General features: G+C 39.1%; 1 protein-coding gene across 2 annotated transcripts in view; it reads right to left on the minus strand.

The window, feature by feature from the left end:
- Positions 1–27,437, minus strand: part of ITPR2 (inositol 1,4,5-trisphosphate receptor type 2) — a 477,037-nt gene that overhangs the window by 369,835 nt on the left and 79,765 nt on the right. The window contains exons 3-9 of one of the 2 annotated variants that reach the window (XM_045811874.2): positions 15,105–15,220; positions 14,212–14,298; positions 12,163–12,321; positions 6,403–6,501; positions 6,043–6,126; positions 5,596–5,742; positions 1,283–1,378 (exon numbers count right to left, since the gene is read on the minus strand). In XM_045811874.2, coding sequence (XP_045667830.1) covers positions 1,283–1,378; positions 5,596–5,742; positions 6,043–6,126; positions 6,403–6,501; positions 12,163–12,321; positions 14,212–14,298; positions 15,105–15,220 — 788 coding nt within the window. Of the gene's footprint in view, positions 1–1,282; positions 1,379–5,595; positions 5,743–6,042; positions 6,127–6,402; positions 6,502–11,157; positions 11,177–12,162; positions 12,322–14,211; positions 14,299–15,104; positions 15,221–27,437 lie in introns of those variants that run through there. The other variant, XM_087855710.1, reaches the window with a different exon arrangement.

Raw genomic sequence — 27,437 nt, forward strand, 5'->3', positions numbered from 1 at the left:
TCCGTAGTTCCTTATCCTCCCTCACATCCAAAACCAAAAGTTGGATAAGTAATACTAAAAATTCTAAGGCCAGGGGCACCTGGGTGGCTCAGTTGTTAAGCGTCTGCCTTCAGCTCAGAGTGTGATCCCGGAGTCCTGGGATCGAGCCCCATGTCAGGCTCCTCCGCTGGGAGCCTGCTTCTTCTTCTCCCACTCCCCCTGCCTGTGTTCCCTCTCGCTGGCTGTCTCTCTCTCTCTCTGTCAAATAAATGAATAAAATCTTTTAAATAAATAAATAAATAAATAAATAAATAAATAAATAAATAAATAAAAATTCTAAGGCCAAATTCTGGTTTCGGATTCCAGAAGAAACCCTAAATCGAAAAATAGAAACAGAGTTTAGGAGAGTAGAACGAATGGGTATTTTCATGCATCTAAAAAAAAAATATTTCCAAAATTCTTACATTGGATAACCAAACTTTAAGTCATTTCTAAACCTTCTATGTTGTTACTTGTATCCACCCTTCATAGCTACCTGATTGTCAACACGTTTTTACCGGAGAAAGAAAAGACCTTTATTTGTTTTGACCGTTTTTATTAACAGTTTCAGGACAGTTCAGTGTCTCAGGAAGAAACACCTTTCCTCTCCAACGGTTTGAACAATAGAGGCCATCCACTAGCGAAACCAGTCTCGGTGAAGATGACCTGAAATTATCAGGGCTCTAACTACACCAACAATGAGTTGATCGTGTCTCCAATGCAGACATTCTGATAGAGTAAAACTAAATAAAAAAGTCTAGAACAAATGGCATACGATATGCAAATCAGATACTCTATTGCACTTGACCTTAAAATAAACGAACCACCACTGTTCTGCTGTTAATGGTTGTTTCAATTTCTTTTAAAGATTCACTTATTTATTTTAGAAAGAAAGGGAGAGAGCACATGTGCTTGCACCTGAACGTGGGGCAGGGCAGAGGGAGAGGGATGGAAAGAACCTCAAGCAGACTCGGGGCTGAGCACGGAGCCCAATGTCGAGCCGATTCCAAGCCCTGAGATCATGACCTGAGCCCCCGAGGCCCCCCTTGTTGTTTAAATTTTTAAGACAAAGATTATTGCAAGGCTTCGATTAATACTCACATTGTAAGAATAATGTGTACGCCAATCCAGACACGATGATAGACAACAATCAAATTTTGTGTCATGACTGTTCCTACAAACACAATATCTTTTGGAGAACGTACTTGCTTATTTCACTCTTTCAGAGTCGGAGAATTAATAGCACTGTATTCTTTAGTCTTACCTCTGCAGCTAAGTAGTTCCCAGTTGCAAGGTGTTTAAATCTGAACAAGCTATTCCATTGCCCAGCACCTCCACGGCACGGGTCATGATGAACGACCTGCGGGAGAGAAGGGCAACAGCAGTAAGGCCGAAAAGGTACTCACGCTGCTGGCGAGCAGGTGCCAGCAGTACACACAGCATTCGCCTGCTGATGCTAACTCGTCAAATCCAATATACGTCTTCATGAGAGGACAGAAGAGCAGAATTCCCCACAAATGAGCAAGAGACACAACGGTCCGCTCACGGTGTGCGTGCGTGACGCCCATGCCTTAAATGTGTAAATACAGCCTTGCTCCAAAAGACGGGTTTCCCAGGCCAAAACTGGAAATGCTGAGGGGTTCTCCCCCATCTGCCACTCAAATATTCATTCAACAAGTACTAAAAGCTTACTATACACCAGGTACTCTTCTAGGCAACAGGGTCACAGCAATGAATAAGACTAGAGCTTTCAGTCAGTAAGATCTGGCAAGTGCCGGGAGGACATAAACAGAGCACATGACTGAGTGACTAGGGAAGGCTTCTTTAGATGTGGCGATTAGCCCAGGCCTCTCCCACGTGACATGTGAGCTGAAACCGGCAGGGTAAGAACGAACAGTCACGTAGAGAGATCAGAAGATAGCATTCCAGGCAGAGAGGACCACAAATGCCAAGGCCTGGAGCTCTTAATGAACCTACTTCTTGGCCCTTTCTACATGTGCTTTTGTATTAATACCACGTCCTTTGATCCCTTCCTTGGCATTGGCCTTGCCCCAGATGCTGAGCCACCAGGCTCACTGAGAATAAAAGGAAATGCTCTGAAGCAGGTGGCTTGGGGCAGCAGCAAAGCCTACGTTTCGCAGTCTGCAGATGACTGTGTGAGTCCCAGCTCTGCCAATTCCTATGGTATGATCACAGCAAGTGATGTAACATCTTCAAGCCAGTTTCATCATGTCCAAAATGATTTTAATCCAAAGGATTGTTTCGAAGATTAAGTACTGGGAGAACTTTTCATTATTCTTCCCCAACAGGTTACCTTTTTTTGTTAATACTGACGTTTCCCCCTCCCCCACTTGGACTCCTGCCGCAGCCTCAAATGCTGTGCGCTGCTATATATAACTTTCTAATGTTTTTGCTAGACTCTAGCTTCTAGGTCATCCCCTACTCTGATAGCTCAAATAAGATAATAATTATGAAAATACTTCAAAGTGGATGAAGTCTTAACAACAACAACAACAACAAAACCACTCTCCCTGGGACCAAAAACCTACCCATCCTCCAAGTCTAAGTTCTAAGTTCTCAAATCAAACTTCTTACACAAATCTTTTGCTACTCACACTGGCTACCCTTGAACTCCTTTGGCGAAGGCATAGAGACCTTTGACGCTCTGATCACATCTATTGGTAGTCTCACAAACTTACACACACATTTTGTATACAGCTGCTAGAGGTTCACAAATAACTTGAGGCCACCACGGATCCTGGACTAAGAAGTCCTATTCTAGGGGTGCCTGGGGGGCACAGCGGTTGGGCGTCTGCCTTCGGCTCAGGGTATGATCCCGGCGATATGGGATCGAGCCCCACGTCAGGCTCCTCTGCTATGAGCCTGCTTCTCCCTCTCCCACTCCCCCTGCTTGTGTTCCTTCTCTCGCTGGCTGTCTCTATCTCTGTCGAATAAATAAATAAAATCTTTTAAAAAAAAAAAGAAGAAGTCCTATTCTAGACACTAGTCGGTCTAGCAATACCAGTACAACTCCCTAGGGGACAACCGGACCTACAGAAAGGAGGGTGTTCTCATTCATCAGTGTGATTTCGGAGGGACGCTACTGGCGTTATCTGGCATTGAGGGCAGGCCAGGTACTGTGTGTGGCACTCAGGACCCGCCCCCTCACCCTTCCAAGTGCTCTTCTCTCTGTATCGCAGCCGTGGGAAGCCTCATCAGCAGGGTTCAGGAGTCATTCCATTAGGAGGGGAAGCAGAGAAAAGTACAAGAAAGCTTCCTCTTCGGGTTCCAGGAAAGGGGTGGCAGCTGCCTGTTGCGCTCCCACAGGGTGGTGTGGGTGCCTCCTGAAGCCCAGGAGGAGAGATCTGAGGGCTCAGAGGAGGAGCAGCGGTGACTTTCGGCATTGCCTGATCTTCAAATAAGACCGTGCTCCCTACCTTGGTTTTCCCCGTCTGGTCCTTCCAGTGGCATTGAAACCTAACTTCCTACAACAAATACCTCTTTGCTTGAAACAACCTCGACCACCCTGACTGACTCAGCACACGATAGAGAATGTCCCGCAGCCTACCTCATTCAAACTTCCTGCAGAAATGCACCTACCACAAACATAAATTGGTAATACTTTAACATATGATCATATGAAGAGGTTTCCATATCAAGTCAGATGAGAAGTCTGATAATTGAGGAGAAATTCACTACGGAGAGAGAAGCTTAAATGAATTTAAGACATTATTTCAGAATTATTAAATAATGGATTCATTCTCTCCATTTTGACTGCTCGGTGGGTTCTAAGAGTTACACTATTTTCAACTATACATGTTGTTGGAAAGGATTACAATGCAGTGATACAGTAACAGCAAAATCTATAAAACTAATAGTAAGTACGTAAGAGAGAAGATTCATAATTCCTTTAAAAGACTTAGAGCCAAATATCATATAGGAGGAGACACATGAAATAAGGGGAACTTACTATAAATACATAGTATTTAATTATATTATTATATTAATTACATTATATATTATATATGCTATATATAATATAAAAAATATATGATATATAGATGGAAGTCACTATATGACTTTTTTATGACTGTGTTTCACTAATAAAACTTTAAAATTATACCTCACATTATTGCTATCCCTATATTTCTTTAATTCTTTAGAGCACAATGGGAAGAAATCTACGGTGTGAAAAATACATATTTTAATTATGTATGTATTTGGGGGCTGTAAACCTATCCTCTTGAAGGATAAGGTCTCTTCTGAATGCTAGAGACTGAAAGTATGCCTCATTATGTAGTGGGGTTTCAAGACAGAAAATATCTTTTTCTACTTTTTTTTTTCTACTTTTTTTTTCTACTAGTTCATCTCTATTCTAAAGCATGTAATAACTTAGATGATTGTTTTGATGTTACACTTATAATTAAGGCTCAGCTCACTGGCATAAACATCATACTTCCTCATTTTCTGTTTCAATAGTCTGTAATTTGTGTTGTTATCCCTATGTCAATGTCTATTTCCTTCTTTTTTTTAATCATGTACAAATAAGTGTGTTCTGTTATTACTTCCCCAACACGAGATATTCAAGAGCCCACATTTCCCCCTGCTCTTTCGTTTTCCTGTACTTGTATAGAATGTCTTCTGACCCTCATCTTCTACCACTTCTTTCAAAAGCAAATGTATTCATCAAGATAGGTACAAATATTATACCTCCTAGAGTAATTATTTACATGTTGAAATACATATTATTTTATTATCAATTATTTATTATAAATTATTTTCCTTTCATTTTTTCTAAATTAGAATTTAGGGATGTCATTAATTTTTAATCATGTAAACAATAAATAATATTACCTATGAATTTCATTTTAAGATATTAAAGAAAAGTCATGAAATATGTACTGTAAAAGGAGAGTGATGGGTTTAAAATGGTTGAGAACCACTGCTACAGGCCTGGATATCCGTTAAATCAGATGGAATTTATCAAATGTTGGCTTGTTCATAGGTAATTATGTCTATCTTATCTCCTCCACTGTATAGAAAGATCCTTTAAAGAAAAATCCATACCTTACATTTTCTTAATTGTTCTATTGGCAACATTTAAGAAATACTTGTTAAAGGATGGATGAATTCTTAACTATGGGTCTCCTCATCCAATAAAAATAGCATCCCCAGAAGAAACAAATGTCCTTCTCAATGACTGTGCAGGTCTGGTATCTGTCTTTACCTAAAGTGAGTGAACATTCCGATGCCATCTGAGGCACATCACCTGCAGTCCGATCAGTCTTGACAATATTTCACAATGGATTTTTAAAAAGCAACATCTATATATTCCCTTATTAGATGGGAGAGAGAGAGAGAGAGAGAGACAGGAAAAGAAATGCCCCAGAGAGGATAGGTCGAGGACGTAGCAACATTTCAAATTGATCACAGTAACGAAGAGGTACAAGTTAGTACACAAATAATCTTGTTTTATGGATTTATCATAAATGATGCCTATAACAATAAAATAAGCATCCTAGTAAATCTTGTCTTTTTATAGAAATATTTATTAAAGTCCAAAAAATATTTACACACCTCTATTTCCCAGAGTGCTTTAGAACTGGTAGCGGAAGTGGCTGACTGACGCAAGGTTGTCCGAAGGAAAATGTGCTGTTTTTTCTCATATTCATCACAAGTCAGAAACTTCTCCTGTTCTGCATGAAACAACCTAACAACATCACCCTAGGAAAACAGGAAGAGAACACTGTGTTTCCAAGAAAAGTCTGAACAAATAGACATAAGAGGCAGATGTCTCCTGGTTTTGATACTCTGGGCCCTTCTACTACCTACGTGGCTTTTAATGATTATTTATACATGTCAAACTATAGAGAAGAAAACTCAGTGAGATACTCATAGTGATTATTAAGGTTTATAATCACCTCCTGAACTATGAATACTAGTGAATACACAGGTTTTGCAACCAGAAGTTTCGTAAGATGACTTCAGTTCTTCTATCAAATGTTCCATGTAGCACATACTTACTCCTTTTAGTACATCCTCTCGATAGGAACTATATTTCATGAATAAAGTGATTTTCCAGCTAGTGTTGCAATTAACGGCATTCACCTATTAATGAATAAATGTTAAGTTATAAAACTGCAATTCCATTTTATACCAGAAATTATTCCTCCAACTAGTAAAAAAGCGAAAAAAGATAACTCTGGACAATGAGGTATATACCTCAACACAAATACCATCCAAAAACAGTAATCACTATTACACAGATCTTAGCAATATTAATTAGCATAATTATGTTCATGAAAACAATGAATGAAGCTATACACCTTTTTTTCCTCTCATGATAAAAATAAACAAATTCATTTTCTTTCCTCCTGAACTCACCTCCTTGCACCCTGGATTATCGAGAAGCTCTATGTTGCTGGCATGCAGCGGCTGTCCTGCGTTCACGGGCATCAGGACAACTTTATCACCCACGACAATCTAGGAATCAGAAATAAGTTGCAACTGAGACACCGAGCAGATCTATGGTGCTGTATTTGAAGCTAGAAATTACTGCAGGGAGGTTCTGTTAGTGACCTAACACCTGGTCTGTCTTCCACACAAATCTTAGTTCAGTTCTTTTTCGCTTTGAGTAAAATATTTTCCGATAAATGATCACGTAATCATGTTCCATAGTGCCTATCAGCCTGGATTCATAAAGCTAGTGTGGACCCTTTTCTTATTAGTCTCCCATTTCAGTAAGAACTTTTTTAATGTCGATAAATAGGACATTACCCTCCACACCGGGTCTTATGCCGTGAGCACAGCTGATAGAGGGAGCGAAAGCATCTGCCACAATCAATCTGCCTAAATATTAGAACCACTTCAAGTGCAAGCAGAAAATGTTATACATTTGTATTATCTATGGGATTAAAAACAAGTCTGTTAAATTTGACCTTTCCCATTATCCCAGAAATACACTAAACATTCTAATGTCATCCGGATTCAGGAAATGCACGATTAGGCATGACCTTGTAGAAATATGTTTATTGTTTGGTCCTTGAGCATCTGGTTCACTCTTATCTTAAACACCCAAAACTGATATTGCTCTTTAACCTTTGGTGTTCAGGTTTAAATTAAAAAAATTTTTAACTTAAAAAAATTTTTTAATTAGCGGGTGCCTGGCTGGCTCAGTCGGTAGAGCATGCAACTCTTGATCTCAGGGGAGTAGAGATTACTGAAAAAAATAAATAAAATATATATTAAAAAATTTTTCGTTGGTTTTGGGAGAAATGCTCCAAAAAGTAAGTTGAAGTTGATTTTTCATTTATGTTACCATTAACAATGTCCAAGTTATCTTCAAGAATTTCTATTCATAGCTCAAATTGTGGGACATGAAGTTATGCTTTCTTTAAAAAAAAAAAAAAAGATTTTATTTATTATCTGTCAGGGAGACAGAGAGAGCACAAGCAGGGGGAGCAGCAGGCAGAGGGAGTAGCAGACTCCCTGCTGATAAGGAGCCCAAGGCGGGACTTGATCCCAGGACCCCGGGATCATGACCTGAGCAGAAAGCAGACACTTAACCCACTGAGCCACCCAGGCATCCTGAAGTTATGCTTTCTTAATGGTAATAATAAGCAGTTTAATTTTAGAGTTACTAAAGTTTATCTTGTCACAACCCATTAGAAGACTTATTACTGTTTGGGGCACTTAGGTGTCTCGGGCGCTTAAGCTTCCGACACTTGATTTCAGCTCAGGTCATGATCTCAAGGTCCTAAGATTGAGTCCTACATTGGGCTCCCTGTTGGGCGCAGAGCCTGCTTGTCCCTCTCCCTCCACTCTTCTTTGCACCCCCCCAAATAAATGAAATTTTTTTTTAAAAAAAGACTTATCACTGTAAGACCTACGCTCTCGATTCTCATATAGAATTATTCACCATCTCAGAAACGAAAACTAATACCTTCTCTGTGCATATTTCTTACTGAGTATTAGAGTACATTAGTTTGACAGATAACTGAAAAACAAATTAGGACTCAGAAAATAAGAATAAACAAAACTTCTCCTCCCTGTATCTTAACCTAGACCAAGACTTTCAGGAACATAATTTCCTATTTCCAATATAAATTAAGCTTTTATGGGTTATATACAGGAGTCTACATTTACACGAAGTACTATTGTCACAAACTATGATAAAGAAGCCTCAAGCTCACTATTCAAGCAAAGGGAAGTTGTTCTTAGGGTTTGCAGAAGTAGCTTCTACTGCTCGCAGGATTGGTCTCTATTCATTACCCGCCTTTCAAGTTCATCATCAGTTGGGTGCTGGGGCTGTGACTCGCCAAAGCCATCATAGAAGCTCTCTATGCACAGATAAGGGAATATCATCAAGAAACAACGTGAAGTGAGAGGGTGAGGGGCAGAGCCAGGCTCTCTTTGTGTAAAAAGGGGAGGAAGGGAGTAAGAGTACATGCATCAGAAATCTTTACAGAGGTTTACTGTGGTACAGACATGGGGAGAGGGAAAAGGATAAAAGACTTTAAGCAATACATCTTTATATTGTTTTCTAACTTTGAACCAAAATTGGTATTTTTAAAAATTAAATATAAGGGAAAAACATATAAAACGCAACATGACATAAACATATTTCCAACATCCCCTTCCAAAACACACACACACACACACACATGCACGCATGCGTGCATGCACGTTATTACACATGACACCAAGGCAGCTCTGACTCTCAGGACCAGACAGAAGTCTCCGTAACCATCCATACTACGAATACTGGGACTTAATACAAATCCTGACAGTGTTGGGTCCAATCTTCCAATTTCTTAAAGGACAACTGGATTTGGTCTACAATGTCATTCTTATCCGCATCATAGAAATATTAGCCAATTAGCTGCTAAATATAACGATATATTCTAGCTATATCATTCCAATTAAAAGAATATTTTTCTTTGCACCTATATCCACTGATGTACGTCTTACTATTTTACTATAGTTTTCTGTAAGCTTTGGGTCAATCCATATGTTATATTTATTTCAAAACACCGCCCAGAAAGTCTTCTACTGCATATTTTTAAGAGACCAGCCATATAGCCAAAATGTTCTAAACACCAAGGGTTCATAAGAATGGTATTCACAAAGAGAATTTAACATTAATTCACTAATTTCCAAGCCCTCAGTCTTGTTTTTGACAATGGTTACTTCAACTAGCCAAGGTGAAAAAAAAAAACTCTTGCAAATGGAATGGACAAGACGCTAATCAAAAGAAATGAAAAGATAGTAAGAGGTGCCAAAAAGAATACAAAAGTGTGACAAATAGTCCCTGTTCTCAGGGAATTCACACCTAATTAGATAACTTGACAAATATGGAACTTAGTAATCTGCTCTGAAGAGTGTCGCATGTCCACTGATGTGCTCTGATGCCTTCTGAGAGGCTGTGCATTTCATAAGGAACTTGAGGGAGGAATCATTTTCTGCCAAGGCACGCTCATCCTAGTACACAAGCATCTTTTAAAAATTCCAATTCCAAAAGCACTTCTGTTGAGTCTATGCAACAGCCCTGAAGATCCAAGCTGAGATTTTACTGGAAATAAAGAGCAATATAATGCCACCGGCAGCTACACTTCTTTGGAAGTGACACCTGGCATGGCATTGCAGTAGAAGCCAACATACCAGAGATCTGCCTTTGCTAGAATTCCAAGAGATCTAGTTTTGCAAAATAACAAAATCTACCCGCTATTTGAAAAGGTTCTTTCCCTAAGAGTTAAATTTTTCTCTTCATTGAAAGAATATCTGGGCTTTTCTTCTTTTTAAAATCTACCATCAAGGTAAAGAACTAATGTCTTCTTAGATCAAAGTTGAAAATGAAAAATTAACCACTCAATCATGGGAAAATAAATGAAAATGAAATATTTATGTACTCTGCTATCCCCAATGACTTTCTAACTACACAGCAGCAAACAAGAGCTTCTTTACAGCTGAAATGTTGAGGGATCCATGAATCTATTTTCTCCCCAAACTATCCAACTGACCATTCTATAAATGGTAGAAACCACTGATTTTTGAGGATATGAGCATTTTTCTCCCCAAACTATCATCAGCCTCATTCTTACATTTCATTTCAGTCACTGAACATCTTATTGGATACTTACAACCTGAATCACAACCTACTAATTGCTAAATAGTAAACATACGTTTAAAAATCCTTGGACCCTTATAATTTCCTCTTCCTAGATTAATATGCTTTTAAAGAAAATCAGTAGTAATTAAATCACTTGTTATGAAGTGACAGCATTTGCAACTGCCTTCAATAAAATACATTTTAGAATTTTAGAATGATACTTATGGCTAGGGAATGCTACCTATTCCTAGGGAAGAAAATGAGCGTTACAATATAATTATTAATGTGGTAAACAGAGGGATGTGGGTGTGCTTATGTTTTCGCAGCAACCTTAATCACATACAACAGCTACATAGTGGTAAGCAAAAACAGTGAGCTGTTCCAGCAAAAAGCAATGTGGAAGGTTGTTTTAGCCATGCTTTATGGAGCACATCTATAAAAGGAGGATTTCTATGTTGCACTTAACAATTACATTGTCCATTTCACCAAGATGGAATGTTTGGGTGGGAGGCTCCCCACACCCCAGTACAACTAATTATTTGAAATAGTTCATTACATTCAACTCTCAGTTGATCCTGAAAAGGCATTTGGGAGCAGGGAAAGGAATAGATAAAATGAATAAATAAACAAATAGAATGAATTAATAAACTCCACAGCTAATCTAAAGGCCCTAATTTATCCAATCATTTCCAATCAATATCCCTCAGAACTTGAGCTGGGGTTTTGCTGGTTTTCAAGTTTGATTTTCATTGACCACCTACAAACAGGGACACTGCTCCATGGGAGACTGGAGAGGGAAATAAGCATTACAGAAGACATGGGGTGTTCATAAACTACATAATCAGTCCCTAAATAATTGAGAGTTGATTGTAATTAACTACCTACTGAAATTAACATATATATCATGCTCACAGCATACATCACTTGACGCCAAAAAAAATGAACAAGTAGGACATTGTTTTTTAAGGAATCCAACACAAGACTTAAGGTGCATTACATTCCTGCATGCCATGCCATCCCCCAAACCTTACCTAAGGAGGACATCGTCAGATAATTTACTAACCAAATTAAACCATGAAGCTTGCATCCTGTGGAATTGAATTTGTATTTCAAAATTCACCGAAAATATAGATTCACTACAAAAGAGGACATTTCTAGGACAAGAAATATCCAAAACATATTTAAAATGTAATCAAAGTATTGAGAAAGCTGTCAGAATAATTATATTTTTATATTGCTTTGAATTTATAAGGTTGATTTTTTTTAATCTCAACTATTTTTCTTGATCACCTGACCCAATACTTGTAAGGTATTCTATTTATGAAAGTTATTCAGCATTTATTGAGCATTTCTCATGTGCTAGGAATTGTCACTTGCTACTTTATCACAAACAAAAATAACCAACAATTGATCCTGTTGAATCATTTCACATAATGTTTATGCTCCCTACTCTATAAGCTAGTGGAAAATACTTCAGCAAGTACTAAAATTTACATGATACAACATACATGTATTCCAAAACACATTTTAAAGACTCACCAACAAGCAAGTCCCATCTATATAGCTCCTCATACTGTATACATCTTTAAGGTGTATGGACTGTAAACAGCTGACTATAGAGCCAGTAAATGAAATATTGTCATAACAACGGTTACTCTTTTAATTCAAAAGGATAAACAACATTTCCTAAGCATAGCTTTCTCCTTACAACCATGCTCCCTTCTGATTAGGAAAGGAAGCAAACTCTACCTTTCCTTTAAAAGGTTCAGCCAATGTTAACATTACTTAAATTCCTTCACATGAATTCCAGCTGGAAGGTGATTTTTTAATTAATCTGAGTCTTGTCTTTTTATGATTCCCAAGCACAATTTGCACCATAAATAAATAGTTTTAGCCTATTAAAGAGATTACCATAAAAATAATGTGTTGATTGAAAATTACACATCCTTTCTTTGTGCTATCTGGATTCTCTCACTTATTAACAATTATTGTCTTTAGGAACACACTCTTTCTCTCTTAATTTTATTTTTACATACGTTGTCACCCTCGCTTCTCAGCTTCCAGAAGGGATGAATATAAAACCAAGACCCTTCATTTCCTGCAGGATCCAAGGACACACGCATGGCATTCTTCTCCAGTAAAGCAGGTAATCTCTTGTTGACAGTCAGATACTTGTTGCTTTTTATATGCAGTAGCTGTAGGGAAAAAGGTATTACCACCTTTATTCTTTAATGTCCTCTGTTAATTACATGTATGGGTTTGTACATATATATTGTGCCCGTATAATACTGCTCAATGTGCAGGTTAAAGACATTATCTCATGAGCCAATGAAACCCTCATGGCCCAACCCCGCTCCTTCAGAATCTACCTTGTTAGAGCACATGGCTCAGCCCCTCACTGACCCTGCGAACATTTGCACTTCCGGTTCTTGACAAGAAACATAAGCTCCACTTGCTGGCACTTCATATTAATCAAACCTTGGTTAAGAAAAACTCTATTTATTGGGGCGCCTGGGTGGCACAGCGGTTAAGCGTCTGCCTTCGGCTCAGGGCGTGATCCTGGCGTTATAGGATCGAGCCCCACATCAGGCTCTTCTGCTATGGGCCTGCTTCTTCCTCTCCCACTCCCCCTGCTTGTATACCCTCTCTCGCTGGCTGTCTCTATCTCTGTCAAATAAATAAATAAAATCTTTAAAAAAAAAAAAAAAGAAAAGAAAAACTCTATTTATGGAGGATTGCTCAAGGGACATGCAAGCCACCCACGCCACAGGTATCATATAATCAGTCATTAGATGAAGTCCTACTTTTGGCTTGCTGCAGATTCAAGCGCTCTCCTCGTGTCCCAGGAGAGGGCTGCTCTGACAGTCCTCTGCTCTGGCATTTTGCCATTGGCCAATGACAAGATATCAGGCAATATTATTTTTGAAAACAGCTCTATGAAACACCTCATTGTAGCGTTTGCTGTAAGGAAGTTGTTAAGGCTATTATTTACTCTATTAAACAGTGTCCTCTTTATGAGAGCTCATTGGAGGAAAACTTCTCTGGTCTTCCTGGGAACATTTGTGCTTCCAGACCTTTGACTTAGTTCTATGTTCAGGACCTTCTAGGTGAGTGCTAAATATACTATGCTTCCCTTATAGCAAGGTGAGCAACGAAAAGGCTTCCAAGCAAAGCTGACCAGACTCTACAACATGGATTTTATAAACACGCCTCCCCTCTGACCTCACGTTATTCATTTAACCACTCTTTTCCCTTTGATCCAGTTGCCTTATTTATTTCTATTTTATCTTACATGATATGTATTTTTGAAAATGCCTTACATTCTTTTGAACAAGGTGGGGCCCATATTAACAAATAACCAAGTAAAAAGCTCAAAGATCTAAGTGGAGCACAAGAAAGGAATGCAGCTGAGATAAATCAGTGTGCACACTCACTGAAGTAAATCTTTTAATAACAACTCAAGGACGATTTCCATATGAAAGTACAATATGAAAACTTTCCTCTCTCTACAAAATGAAACAATAAAGCTTCATGTGTTACATGGTAGTCCCATTAATTCTAACGGAAGATTTTACTGCAGACCTTTAGAAATGATGTTTCCCCACCTTCTTCCCTTTGATGTAATGACCTGTGCCTACATCTAGCTTAGCTCACTCCCTCACGTGTATACATCAGACTTATTCCCAAACATATAGAATACTGGGCTGAACATCAACCGAAAATATCACGATATCCACAACTGCCATGAAAGGACAAACTACTGGGGCGCCTGGGTGGCACAGCGGTTGGGCGTCTGCCTTCGGCTCAGGGCGTGATCCCGGCGTTATGGGATCGAGCCCCACATCAGGCTCCTCCGCTATGAGCCTGCTTCTTCCTCTCCCACTCCCCCTGCTTGTGTTCCCTCTCTCGCTGGCTGTCTCTATCTCTGTCAAATAAATAAACAAAATTAAAAAAAAAAAAAAGAAAGAAAGAAAAAGAAAGGACAAACTACTGTATCCCCAAGTTTTAATGCAGCTTGACAATCCTATGCAAATGCAAATGACCTTTAAGATAGTCACTTTTTGTAAGAGAAAGTAAAGACTCACTTGTATGACATTACTGTATTTCACAATTTCTCCCAACAGTTTCTTATTCTCTGATTCATTTTGTTTTTGCTCCAGTTCTGCGGCGTGCTGTAAAATGATTATCAAATACTCAGCATAGAAACATAGGACACAGGGTACAATAATCAACAAAGAAACAAGGTCATTTAGGAACAAAGACTATAACCATGAATAAAATAGGCTGGCTGCTTTCCTCTTGGTGCTGAAGTAGGGGGACCAACAATTAAATACATGACTATAATAGAGTATGATCATGGGCTCAATTTGACGCTGAAATGTGGCCAAAAATATCTTGGGATGCTTTTATGTTAAAAATCTCAGAAAAGTAGTAGGCTCTTCGGTCTTATAAAATTAGTTTCAGAGGGAATATTGTTAGACAAACCAAACAATGGAAAAATAGAAGGTGAATTTCAAAAGGCTCAACATAGTTTCAATTCTGAAAGTAACAGGGATTTTAATAACACAAAATTTAAGTTAATTTAAATTTGATAGCAAATTTATATTCAGCCCAAACCAGAAGCAACAACCTTTCCATTTTTTTTCTAGTCTTTGAAGAAAAAAGTTAAGTACTATGCCAAGTAAAATATCACTGGATTTGAGATTCCTACAGAGATTCTGAATTGTTTCCAGTTTGATGTGAATCTTTGAATTAGTCTGGCACACCCTAAAAATTAGCGGCAGGAATGTATGAGCTCCATGCCAGGAAATGAGGGGTCACGCCCTACAACTTAAAAGTCCCTTCCACTTTCAATGTGTTGCTACATCTATTCTAAATCTCTGTGCATTGAGTGAAATCACTAAGACACAAAATAGATGGTTTGTTATTACTATTCTTGGTCTAGCCTCAGCCAGACCAATGGAAGCTTGGTCCTTACCTGTAATTTCTTCAGCAAAGCTGCCTCTGTGTGGTTCCCCTGTTTGGCTTGCTTAGCTTTCCAATATTGTTTCTGGGCAGAATATCGGTTCATAGGGCACACCTTAAAGAGGCAGTCTATGACAAAGCAACAAACAAAAACATTGTAACTAAGGTAACCAGCATTTCTTAGATTTTCCCTATAGCCTGGCCTTGGAATCTTGTAATCCCTGAGTAGAAAGAACATTGAGCCCATCTCCCAGTCAACTCAAACTCCCCTATAACATCCTTTCCAAAGAATTATTTAGACTGTTAAAATACCTTCTTCTTCAATAGTTTTGGTTTTTGAAAGGCTACCATAGCTAGTGTAATTTATTAAAAAATCAAGTCGACGTAATCGCTACATTATAAAGTACTTCTTAATGATAATGGACTACCTGGTCTTAGAAAGTGAATAGAAAAAAATCAGTGACTTTCACGACCTTACCTCACCTTGCACAATTAACTTTTTATTCATGGTATGTATCTTTGACAGCCAAAGTGATGCAAAAAGTAGAAACAATCAATCACAACAATTACACTTCAGGGGCTCGTGGGTGGCTCAGTCAGTTGAGAATCTGACTCTTGATACCAGCTCAGGTCATGATCTTAGGGTCATGAGATCAAGCCCTGAATCAGGCTCCGTGCTAAGTTTGAAATTCTCTCTCTCTTCCTTTCTCTCTGCCCCTTTCCCCACTCACACTCGCTCATTCTCTGTCTCAAATAAATAAATCTTTTTTAAAATCAATCAATCAACCAATCCCATTTCAGTCATCCATTCCCCAAGTTTCCACATACCTGTACTAAATATCGAGACGGGCAATCATAGTGGAATAATATAGGTAGTGATATCTCTAAGTCAGAAGCTAAATATAGTTTTTCTTTTTAATGAGGAAATTGTAATTTGACTAAACAATCCTTCCATATGCTAATGACTTTTTTGTTTGTGAAATGGACTACAATCCAGAATAAAGATCAACTTCCAATATTCTATGATAAAGGAGTAGTGATGCAGAAAATCCAAACATTATCTTCATTTTTTTTCACAAAAAACCCTTAATTTAATATGATAAATTTATTTTATTTTGGCTGATGTGTTAATATTTAGGGTCATTCTCATTTTTTAAATATGTATCACAAAAATAAAATTCAGGGGGCACTTGGGTAGCTCAGTAGGTTAAGCGTCTGCCTTCGGCTCAGGTCATGATCCCGGAGTCGTGGGATTGAGCCCTGCATCAGGCTCCCTGCTCAGTGGGGAGTCTGCTTCTCCCTCTGCCCCTTACCCCGCTCATACTCACTCTTTCTCTCTCTCAAATAAAAAAAAAAATTAAAAAAAAACAAAATAAAATAAAATCCAGTCAATTTCACTACATTCTTGACTACATTATACATATATACTCATCTGTTCTCTTTAAAAATAATTATAAAATTGGGACACCTGGGTGGCTGGGTGGGTTAAGCGTCTGCCTTTGGCTCTCATCATGACCTCAGGGTCCTGGGATCAAGCACCATGTCAGGCTCCCTGCTCAGCGAGGAGCCCACTTCTCCCTCTCCCCCTGCCCTTCTCCCTGCTTGCGCTCACTTTCTCTCTCTCCCTCTGTCTCAAATAGATAGACACACAATCTTTTTTTAAAAAAATTATAAAATTGAATGATGGACTTGATCTCTTTTCAAATCTCTCTTAGCATTCTAATGGCATAAATGATCAAGAAATATGACTATACATTTTTAAAGAAATTTTAAAAACACAGAAGAAATAATAACCCTTCCTACAGCTTGTAATTATAAACACAAATTCTATTGATTGTCCTCCCACTTGATATACACACAGGCTGTAGAAAACTAATTGTTTATTTATGGTTTAAAAGTTACTGGTTGAGTAAATATTTCATGCATAGCAGGAAACAGACACCTTCTACCCCTAAAAGTAGGCTGCGAGACCATCACAATTATAGTATAATACAGGTATCACCACTTGGCACATGTGTGTGAAAACCAAATAACTAGACCTGAAAACTGTTTCCCCTGGCAACATATGTTACAAGCCCTAGAAATTATTTCCTACACATTAGCAATTACAAAGAGAATATACAAATTGTTTTCAAGCACCAATATAGAGGCTGTTCACAGTTGTCACCCAAAGAGTGCTCCCAATGTAATGCGGCCAACTATTCTGACGGTCCTGTATGAGGCTGCTGAGTGAATTCTACATTGTCTTTGTGTAGCAAAAACACAATTCCGTATTCAAGTGGAACTGAACTCCATCATCTCCAGCCTATCCTTCTGACTTCATCCACGCATGAAAAGAAAAGAGAAAAGTGTGCCCCTTCCATTACTTCAGATTCCTAACTAAGTTCATTAGGAAATGGTCCTTAAAGGAAGAAAATATGTTTGCTCAGTTCTAGATCACCCTAATTAGTGGTATCTTTGGGTAGCTAGCAAGCCGACTGTGTGTGTCATGGTCCTGACTGTTGTGGCTGAGGTTCTTGCGAAGTGAAGCCGAACACTGGGCCAACCCGTGTTTACTGGTCTGGTTGTGCTGCTAGGTGCTAAGAATCAGGTCCTGTCCCTGAGAAGTTCACAGTCTAGTGGCTGAGACAGGCGTCCACCATGTGTTGGAAGTTTCAGGTTGGGGGTCTAGAGAAGGTACCACGGGACACAAAGATGCATGTGGCCCATTTCACCAGGGGAGGTCAGAATAGTCCTCCCAAAGGAGAAGACACAAGCCAAGTTTGAAAGAACCAACATTAATTCAGCACACTGGCAAGAGGGTTCAAATGCACAGAGGGGAGGGGCATGCCACACAGAGCCGATGGGGGGGCACGAAGGCAGAGAAGGAAAGTGCCAGGGGACCTGCTAAACACACAGCAAACTACTAGGCTGTGAAATGGGAACAGAGTGGTTGGCCGAAATCCGGGTGTGTAGAGTGCTATGCGCTAGATTAGGAGAACGGACTTTATTCCCTGGAAAATGTCGAACTCTTAAAGGAGTCTAAGCTCCTCACAGGGTGTGAAAGACCATGTGAGCGAGAGGCAAGGAGACCATCAGAAAGCCCCTGCCAGCGTGCAGGGGATCAGCGAGGATCTGAATGTGGGCTGTACAGTAGCTGGGGAACAGCCGTAGATTTCAAAGAAAGCAGGAGAGCAGGTTTAAGAACTTATGAGATGTGCGGTGGAGAGAGGTGAGAAGGAGGGAAAGTGAAGACGGCCAGATGAAAAGCGTCCAGTGGCTGTGTTGAGATGCAAAGCCTTGGATTTCAGAAGCCCTTCTGCCTTTCCATCGTCAGGGCTCTGGTTCCATGGTCATTCTCAGCAACCTCCCACTGGCCACATCTCATTTTGTACTACAGTAAATAAATAGCCGATCCATGTCTGTGTGGGAACTAGTCTCACGGGGCTATTTTGGTTGATGGGAAAGAATGTGGGGCATACACAGACATCCATAAAAATGCTTTTCTTGTTGATGGTGGTGATGGTGATGGGTGTGTGTGTGTGTGTGTGTTTAATTCTCTCTTCCTCTTCCAGAAAACATTTAAAAAAAATCTACTGGTCTTGGGCTAGTCACGTATTTTGTCTGATTCTAAATTTACTGCATAATAAAAGTGTTAATACTACCTGCCACACTTCATTCACAGGACTGCTGAGATTGGCAGAAAGAAAATCTGTGTGCAAGTACTCTGTGAACTTTAAAGCCTGATTATAAATGTAAGATGTTATTATTAATATTGCTTCATCCATTCAGCAATCACTTCGCTGAGACTAAGAGATGGCCAAACCCTTACGGAGCTCCCAGCAAAGAGCAACAAGAGGCAGGGTTCTCGGGCTGAACCTGAACGCAAACCAAAAACGTTCAATTCACAACAAGGCGTTCACACCTGTGGTTTAAGATGCTACAGTGTCGTTATTGTATAAAATTCTCAAATTTTATTGTATATTTGCATACAATTTTATTGTATATAGTGTATATTTTATTGTATAAAATTCTCGAATTCCCTGAAACAGCAGGGCAGTGAGCAGAGGAGGCAATCTCTATTACCTTTACAGACACAATCCCTCACCAGCACGGGTGGAGCCTTCCACAAACCTCCCACATTCTCCCCGCTCTGCCAGTAGGAATCCTGCTTTTTCAGAGCTATCCTCTCTCATCTGCCCTCCTCACTCTGTCCTCTAGTATTTCTTGGTCAGCTCATTCTCTAAATTCAAAGGTATATACAAAAAAGATTTTTCAGGGCGTCTGGGTGGCTAAGTCAGTTAAGCATCTGCCTTCCGCTCATGTCATAATCCCACCGTGCTGGGATCAAGCCCCGCATCGGGCTCCATCGGGCTCCTCTCCCTCTCCCTCTACCTGCTGCCCCTTCTGCTTGTGCTCTCTCTCGCGCTCTCTCTCTCTCCCCCCGGGGTCAAATAAATAAATAAAATCTTAAAAAAAGAAGAAAAGAAAAAGGTTTTCTAATCAGAAAGCAGCTCAGTGTCGTTTGTTAATTAGGTAACAACACTCTCTTCAGCATTTCACGACTCGAAGAATAATTTTTTAAAAAAGAAAAGTTTTGCCTCATAGACCCAACACTAAAAGCACAAATAAAAGGAAGTAACTTGAGTTAATTTTTTTAAAGATTTTATTTATTTATTTGACACAGAGACAACCAGTGAGAGAGAGACAAGCAGGGGGAGTGGGAGAGGAAGAAGCAGGCTCCCAGCAGAGGAGCCTGATGTGGGGCTCCATCCCAGAACTCAGGGATCACGCCCTGAGCCGAAGGCAGATGCTTAACGACTGAGCCACCCAGGCGCCCCCTAAATTTTTTAAAAAGCTTAACCTGAAGACCTAAGGCCAATAATTTTGCAGAATTACAGAAGTTCAGGAAATGTGAGTAATCCTATAAAACATGATATATTCAGTCAGGCAATATTATAAGAACAATGCCTTAGAATTCCAACTTTTTTTTTTTTTAAACTCTGGAAGGAAAGTAAGCCTCCCAAAAGTGTTTACTTTAAAGTGAAAGAATCGGTAGCATTTTTTGGCTGCTTATAAATGCTAGTGGAGAAAAGAAATATGAAAGCCATTCAAACGGTATGGAGCACATAATAGAGATACCGAAGAACTACCTTTTCCCACACGATTCCGTGTAAATCTGGCAGGAAACCAGAATAAACGTCCATTTAACAGCACCTATCTAAACAGTTTTGAAATGTTTTGCTATGTATCTGTACTAAATATTTGCATCTAAGGCAGTTTCTGCAACCCCAGAAACTGTCTATAGGACTCCATTCGGGCTGCTAGATGCAAAGTTATGTAATGGCCAACGACTTCCTTTGGTAATGGTGGAAAGAAAACTTTGTTTCATTTCTCTTCCCTCCTAAAGATGTTATAAGATTTAAATGACACAAGACATATTAAACAATCAGCAAAGGCCTGTCACAAAGCAGGCATTCAACAAATGGCTCTTTCATGGCAGCTTGTAAAATTACCTCATCCTGATTACAAGGGAACATGGTTGCCAAGGGCTTTATTATTTCCACGTGGAGAAAGGTAGGGAGAGAGGGCGTCTGGAGCCTTCCTTTTTCTCTTTATGATATAAACAGGACGCAGCAGCATTCAATGAATATGATGGGACCTTCCCAATGATAAAATGGAAAGTAGTAAGAAAACTCTCCCTAGGGTAAGGGACAGGCACACAAGAGGCCATCGGACACTGGTAATTAGAATTCAGAGTTGGTCAGGAGACAGGTACACATTCATTAACCTAAAATGTAACTGTAGCTCTCTTTTGTCTTTCAGTTTCTCTAAGAAAGCATTCCGAAATACAGTGTGTGTGTAAAACTCTTTAGAGTGTGTTTTTAAAAGGAGTGTGTCTAGTTTCACTTAGGCATGAAAATCTCCAACAAAACCTCTACCTCCCTCGGTCATAGCCTAAGGCTAGGGTAGAAAGGGTGTGTAAGAGGGAAAGAGTCCTCTAGCATGTTACAAAGGCCAAAGAAAATTTATTACAGGGATTAGCAAACATTAAAGTTTATCACAATCCCTGGATGGGCAACCAGGAAGACACAGGATAACTTCCTCTAGGCAAAAGTAAGCTTTTCACTACAAAAGAGAGAAAGAAATAGTCTTCTGTAGTTACAGACTTCTAGACGGCTAAAATGTTAGAACTCCAAGGGGCTTCGGATAAAATCTGACCTTTTCCTTCTTTAAGATAAAGAAGTAAAAACTCAGAGTGAGCAGCCTCGGTAGTTCACGATAGAATCTCCAGAGCAAAATAAATTATAAATACGAAGACATTCAACCACACAGAGGATCCCTGAATGCCTTCATGAGTGATTCTCGGGCCCCTTGGTGGTAGGGAGGGACGGTAAGACCAGACTGGGTTTGCTCGTTCCAGTTTACTCCTGTGGAACACTTTGTAACTATCAAGAGTACTACACATTGATAGTCAAGATCATTTGAGACCCTGAGAGTTAATCAGGATTATTTTCACCCTAGCCCAGAGAAGGAAACGGAGACTTTTCTTAAGACCCCACAGTTGGTAAGGAATCAATCTGCAGTTTGAACTGAGATCCTCTGAACCCGACTCACTGTTCTGTCACCGTGTGATGACACCTCTGGGAGCAGGTGTGTCATACAAAGACAAAAATCTGTCTCACCTGAAAAGCTGTTAAAATTTTACATGTACACCTCAAGGCCAATTAGAACAAATCTAATCTGACTTCTACGCAATGGCCCTAAATTTTTGAAGACAGCATCCATCTGACATCCCGAGCTCTTCTTTGGTTTGACTACCACTGCAGGATCTTCTCGCAAAATTTCATTTTTATTACCAAATGCAAAGAATACTTCCTCACAATAGACGTGATTTTAACCAACTAAACACTGACTTGTTAAAGCATTTATTAAAGCAGTTATTAATGTATTTAGCAAGTATATGCAGTGGAAAAAACATCGGTCAGAGAGTGAGATGTGCCTCGGTTTCCATGCTACCACAGTCTTGCAACATAACACAACTTCTAGAGAAATATTATGAAGATATGTGTATGTATATCTACAATAGCCGTAATACAACAAAAGAAACTAATGAATACTTTTTCATGGGAAATATGGCATATAGGCATATGTAATTAAATAAAACTTTTAAAACATCAATAGGAACGTAACAAAAATCTTAGCCTCAAAAACATTAATCACCTGATTCATACATTACTGGGTAAATATTCAAAAACAAATAAAACTTATTTTGCTTCATTTGGAGTGGGGAGAAAAATAAAATTCAAATGCATCAATGCTAATATTCATTCTAGTCAAGGTTTAAATTTGAGCATTAGGCAAACCATTATACTACACGTAAGTGGAATTTTCATCAGAAAATCATAATATATAATTTTGCAATCAATTATCCCATTCTCAAAGTGTCATATTAACACTGATAATCAAGAGTGTCATAAACAGACTGATTCAGAAATCTAAATTCAAGTTTCTTTCTTTCTTCTTTTTTTTTAAGATTCTATGTATTTATTTGAGAGAGAGAGAACATGGGGGGGGGGGCAGAGGGAGAGGGAGAAGCAGACTCCCTGCTAAGCAGGGAACCCAACATAGGGGTAGATCTCAGGACCCTAAGATCACGACCTGAGACAAAGGCAGATGCTCAACCAACTGAGCCACCCAGGTGCCCCTAAATGCAAGTTTCTGAACCCAATTACACAAATATCAAGTCTAAAAAAAAAAAAAGTGAATTTATACATACTATGTATATTTATATATACATAGATATACACATACATAATACTTTTTTACATGTTTTATATGTTTATTTGTATTCTTATTTATGTGTATGATACATTGCTATGCTGTCTCCTATATATCAGACATTATCACATACGTTCCCTAATTTAATTCTAAAAACCTTTTAAGATAAGCATTAGTATTATGAATGAAGAAAGAGAAACTTGACACATTTTAGAGATTCATCCTAAAGTCTCAAAACTAGTTTTTAGACCTAATCCACATCAGCCTATCTCCAAAGCCCACCACAATTTAATCAAAGGCACTCCGTATTTCTCAAATTAAAACACACAATATGATAGTCTATCTTTCCCTGGTTTCATACTCCAAGAAATGCTGAACTTCTACAAAGACCAAAAATGTTTAAGAGTATCTAAGTATCGGTAACTCTGGCCTAAGAGAAATAGCTAAGTAGCAAGCTAGAAACACTTGGGCAGAGAAATTTACAGCCTCACACCCTCTACTTGGAAAGTAACAATTTTCAAATAGCTAAACAATTAAACTGTTAATACAGATAAATTAACTTTATAGAGGTAGGCTCACCTTTTTAAATCAATTTTAGCATGACAATAGTAACTCCTGGCATTAAAAAAAAAACACCTTTTTAAGTCTAACAGGCTATTTTATGCCAACATAGTTATGTAATAGAAATATCTAGATTGAAGAATTGCTTGCTGTTCATTGTCTAGGTACTGAATTAATGGCTATTCTCATATGGAAAACCTAAAACAAAATCAGTTCATTGTACTAGGTCTTTTGTGGGCAGCATTGTATCCATATGAACAAAATATATCATAGAGTCCTAATCATCATTATCATTGCTGATTTATGCCCAAGTGAGATTAGCTTTCTACTGATGACTACCATGATTAAAGTATCTATTACTATAGACAATTTAGGAGTCAACGGACAGTAAGTTCACAACAGTTGGGGCACCTGGGTGGCTCAGCCAGTTAAGCAAGCCTCTGGCTTTTGATTTTGGCTCAGGTCATGATCTCAGGGTCATGAGATCCAGCCCAGGGTCAGGCTCCAGGAGCTCAGTGAGAAGTGGGCTTGAAGTTCTCTCTCTCCCTCTCCCTCTGCCCCTCCCCCCTGCTCGCTTTCTGTCTCTCAAATAAATAAATCCTTAAAAAATACATAAGTTTACAACAGTGTTTTACAAACTGTAATTGTGCAAGCAAGATTTGAAATTAATTTATATGGTTTCAACCAGCCCTTTTTGAGTGGACTGAAATGGAATGTAACAGAAAGGGGTGGGGAGGGGAGGAGAGGGAAAGGAAATAGAGGAACCTGCTAGTAGCAAGTACACTTTCAAGAAACTTGTTTCTGGTGTGTGTGTGCGTGCATATATTACAATGTAAAATGTATTTCTTACTGACAGTTCAATAAAAAGTGTTTGAAAGTCACTATTCTAAAGGACTACACATGTGCACAGATAGGGTTAACAAAACTGAAAATTTAAACATATATATATTATATATACAAATGTATTATATTCGGGGCACCTGGATGGTGCAGTCGTTAAGCGTCTGCCTTCGGCTCAGGGCCTGATCCCAGCGTTCTGGGATCGAGCCCCACATCAGGCTCCTCCGCTAGGAGCCTGCTTCTTCCTCTCCCACTCCCCCTGCTTGTGTTCCCTCTCTCGCTGGCTGTCTCTCTCTGTCAAATAAATAAATAAAATCTTAAAAAAAAAGTATTATATTCATATCTGTATGTATTATGTAAATACAAATTAAATGTATATATATTATACAAGTTAGTACAAATGTATAATATCCACATTGGATAGATACATAATGTATTTATAATAGATATATTATAGATATATTACGGAGAGATGGAAAGAAATCCTGTGGTCAAGAGAAGAGGAGAGGACCAAAGAACTTTGTTTTTGCTCTATGAATGACTTTGGATTTTATTAACTGCCGAATCAAATTTTTATATAGGCAATTACAACGGAACAGGAAGATGCCCTGTTAAAACTGTCTTCCTCCTTCTAACCCCCACTCTGGTTAACCTCGACCTTTACTGGAGCACGTACCTATCGGATGGTATCTTGCACTAGTTAACACGTTCGCATGTAACTCTAAGTTCAGCACCTATTATCTGGTATCTAGAAAAAGCTCAGGACCTGCAGAAGATAACTACGGAGCAATCAGGAGCAATCATTAGAATCTCTTCTTTCTGCTCAGAAAGGTTTAATGGTCTCTTTTGTCTCCTGTTAAAATGCAAATACCTGAGAAGAGAACAGCTGAGCTCTTGGTTCTCAGTTGACCCCCGGAGACTCATAGCTCCGTGAGGTTGAGAGGGATGGGCGCTGCAGGTGTGGGGAAGGCACCTTTCTCATTACCAATGACTGGGAAGGATATACAGGAAAGTTGTCTATCAGATTTTCAGATGACGCAGATTGGGAAGCAACAGCTAATTTCACAGATGAAAATCTAGATTTTGTAATCTCTACAGGGCAAATATTAACATAATTAAATTTTATTTTTTTTTAAAGATTTTATCTATTTATTCGACAGAGATAGAGACAGCCAGCAAGAAAGGGAACACAAGCAGGGGGACTGGGAGAGGAAGAAGCAGGCTCATAGTGGAGGAGCCTGATTTGGGGCTCAATCCCATAACACCGGGATCACGCCCTGAGCCGAAGGCAGGAGCTTAACCGCTGTGCCACCCAGGCACCCCACATAATTAAATTTTAAACAAGCCTAAATATAAAGTTCCGCATTTATGTTCGAGAAACTTCAACTGCTTAATTACATGATCGAGGGGAGCCAAAGGGCTAATAGCAACAAATCTAAAAAAAAAGAAAAAAGAAAAAAAAAGCCTAGACCTTAGGCTTGAATTCAAATTAATTACAATGGCCATACATCCCTGCCCAGTACAACTCTGGTTTATGCCTGTTGCCTGAGCCTAATTATTAACTGTGTCCCCTTTCACTCTCAGTGTCCTGGCTTAGATGATAAAGTATATGATTGCCCCAAATACAATAAATGAGTACTGTTGATGTGAGAGCTGAAAGCTGAGGTAGCCGTTCTGGGCTCACTAACAGAAGAACGGGATCACAACCAGAGGAAGTAGAAATACGTCCAGATCATTGGGCTCAATTAAATTATGCATAGACAGAATACTAGGCTCAATTATAGACACCACTAAAAATGTGTAACAAATTACCTGTACCCAAAGTTAGGCAAGTGGGAAAGCAAGCAAAATATAGAAGTCATGTTATTTGAGGAACAAAGTAGGAACTGGGAAATGTTGTCTATCAGAGAAAAATGAAGAGTAGGCATAATTTCACTTTATATAACTGATGGTCTACATGTAATAGAAGGAAGACATTTTTTTTCCATATTGATCCAGGATCAAAGCAAAATTTCTAAGTGTGTAAGTGTATTTTTAAGTATAAAGAAAATCTTGCTAGCAATTGGAAAAATCCAAAAAATACAAATTAATCACAGGCAAGTAAACTTTTAAATAATGTTCAGGCAGACGTAGGTGAGACATGCTACAGGGGGGACCTTGCATTGGGAAGGAGCCCCTTCCAAATGCGACCTTCTGTTTAATGATGGCAATTGTGGCAGAGCTGACTGGCATGAAAGGGTAGAGTTCATGTCCAGTATTTACTGATAAAAAGCTCAGACCTCTCACCTTCCTCAGCTGTATTTACCACACCATAGTTTGGTTTGGCATCTCCCTATTACAGAGACCAGGAAATTCCAGCCCTGGACTCTGTAAATCCACTAAATATCTGTCAGTACTAGGTTAAAACGCTCAAAGTTAAAGCACTGCATAAATATTCATTATTATTACTTCCAACTTTACATTCCAGATGAACAAATACAGTTGTGTTTATGTCTTGGAGTTCCAGAAGCATGATGCTTATGATATTCTGTCACATAAATATTTTAGTTTGGTAAGATACTCCCAGATTAAAAGAAGATGAACAAAGAACCAAAGGTAAAGGGAGTGACAACCAAGAAACACCTCCTCCCTCAACACACACACACACACACACACACACCACTAGCAGCTAACATTCAATAACCAAGCACTACATACACAAGCACTATGATAAGAGCCTCACATGCATTTTTTAATCTTCATAGAAGAACGTGGGACAGGTAGCACCACCATTCCCACTTTGCAGATGGTGAAACTGGAGCCTGAAGGATAGGTTCTGCCCGAGTTACAGAGTTATAGCAAGTACAGAGGTACCATTCAAACCCAAACACCTAAGTTCAGAGCCTGTGCCTTTTTTTTTAAAGATTTTATTTATTTATTTTAGAGAGAGAGAGAGAGACAGAACAGGGGAAAGGGGAGAGGTAAACTCAAGCAGACTCTGAGCTGAGTGCAGAGTCCGACGCCGGGCTTGATCCCAGGACCCCGAGATCATGACCTCAGCAGAAATTAAGAGTTGGACGCTTAATGGATGGTGCCACCCAAGCTTTACACTCTGTGCTTTTATACTCTGAAGATGAAAAGGACACACACAACCCAGCTATTCTGCATGTCTGGAAGTCAGAATAGTAAAATATTGAAGAACTGG

This window comes from Ursus americanus, chromosome 25 (genome assembly GCF_024610735.1).
Source record: "Ursus americanus isolate L20-20 chromosome 25, mUrsAme1.1.p, whole genome shotgun sequence".
NCBI lineage: Eukaryota > Metazoa > Chordata > Mammalia > Carnivora > Ursidae > Ursus > Ursus americanus.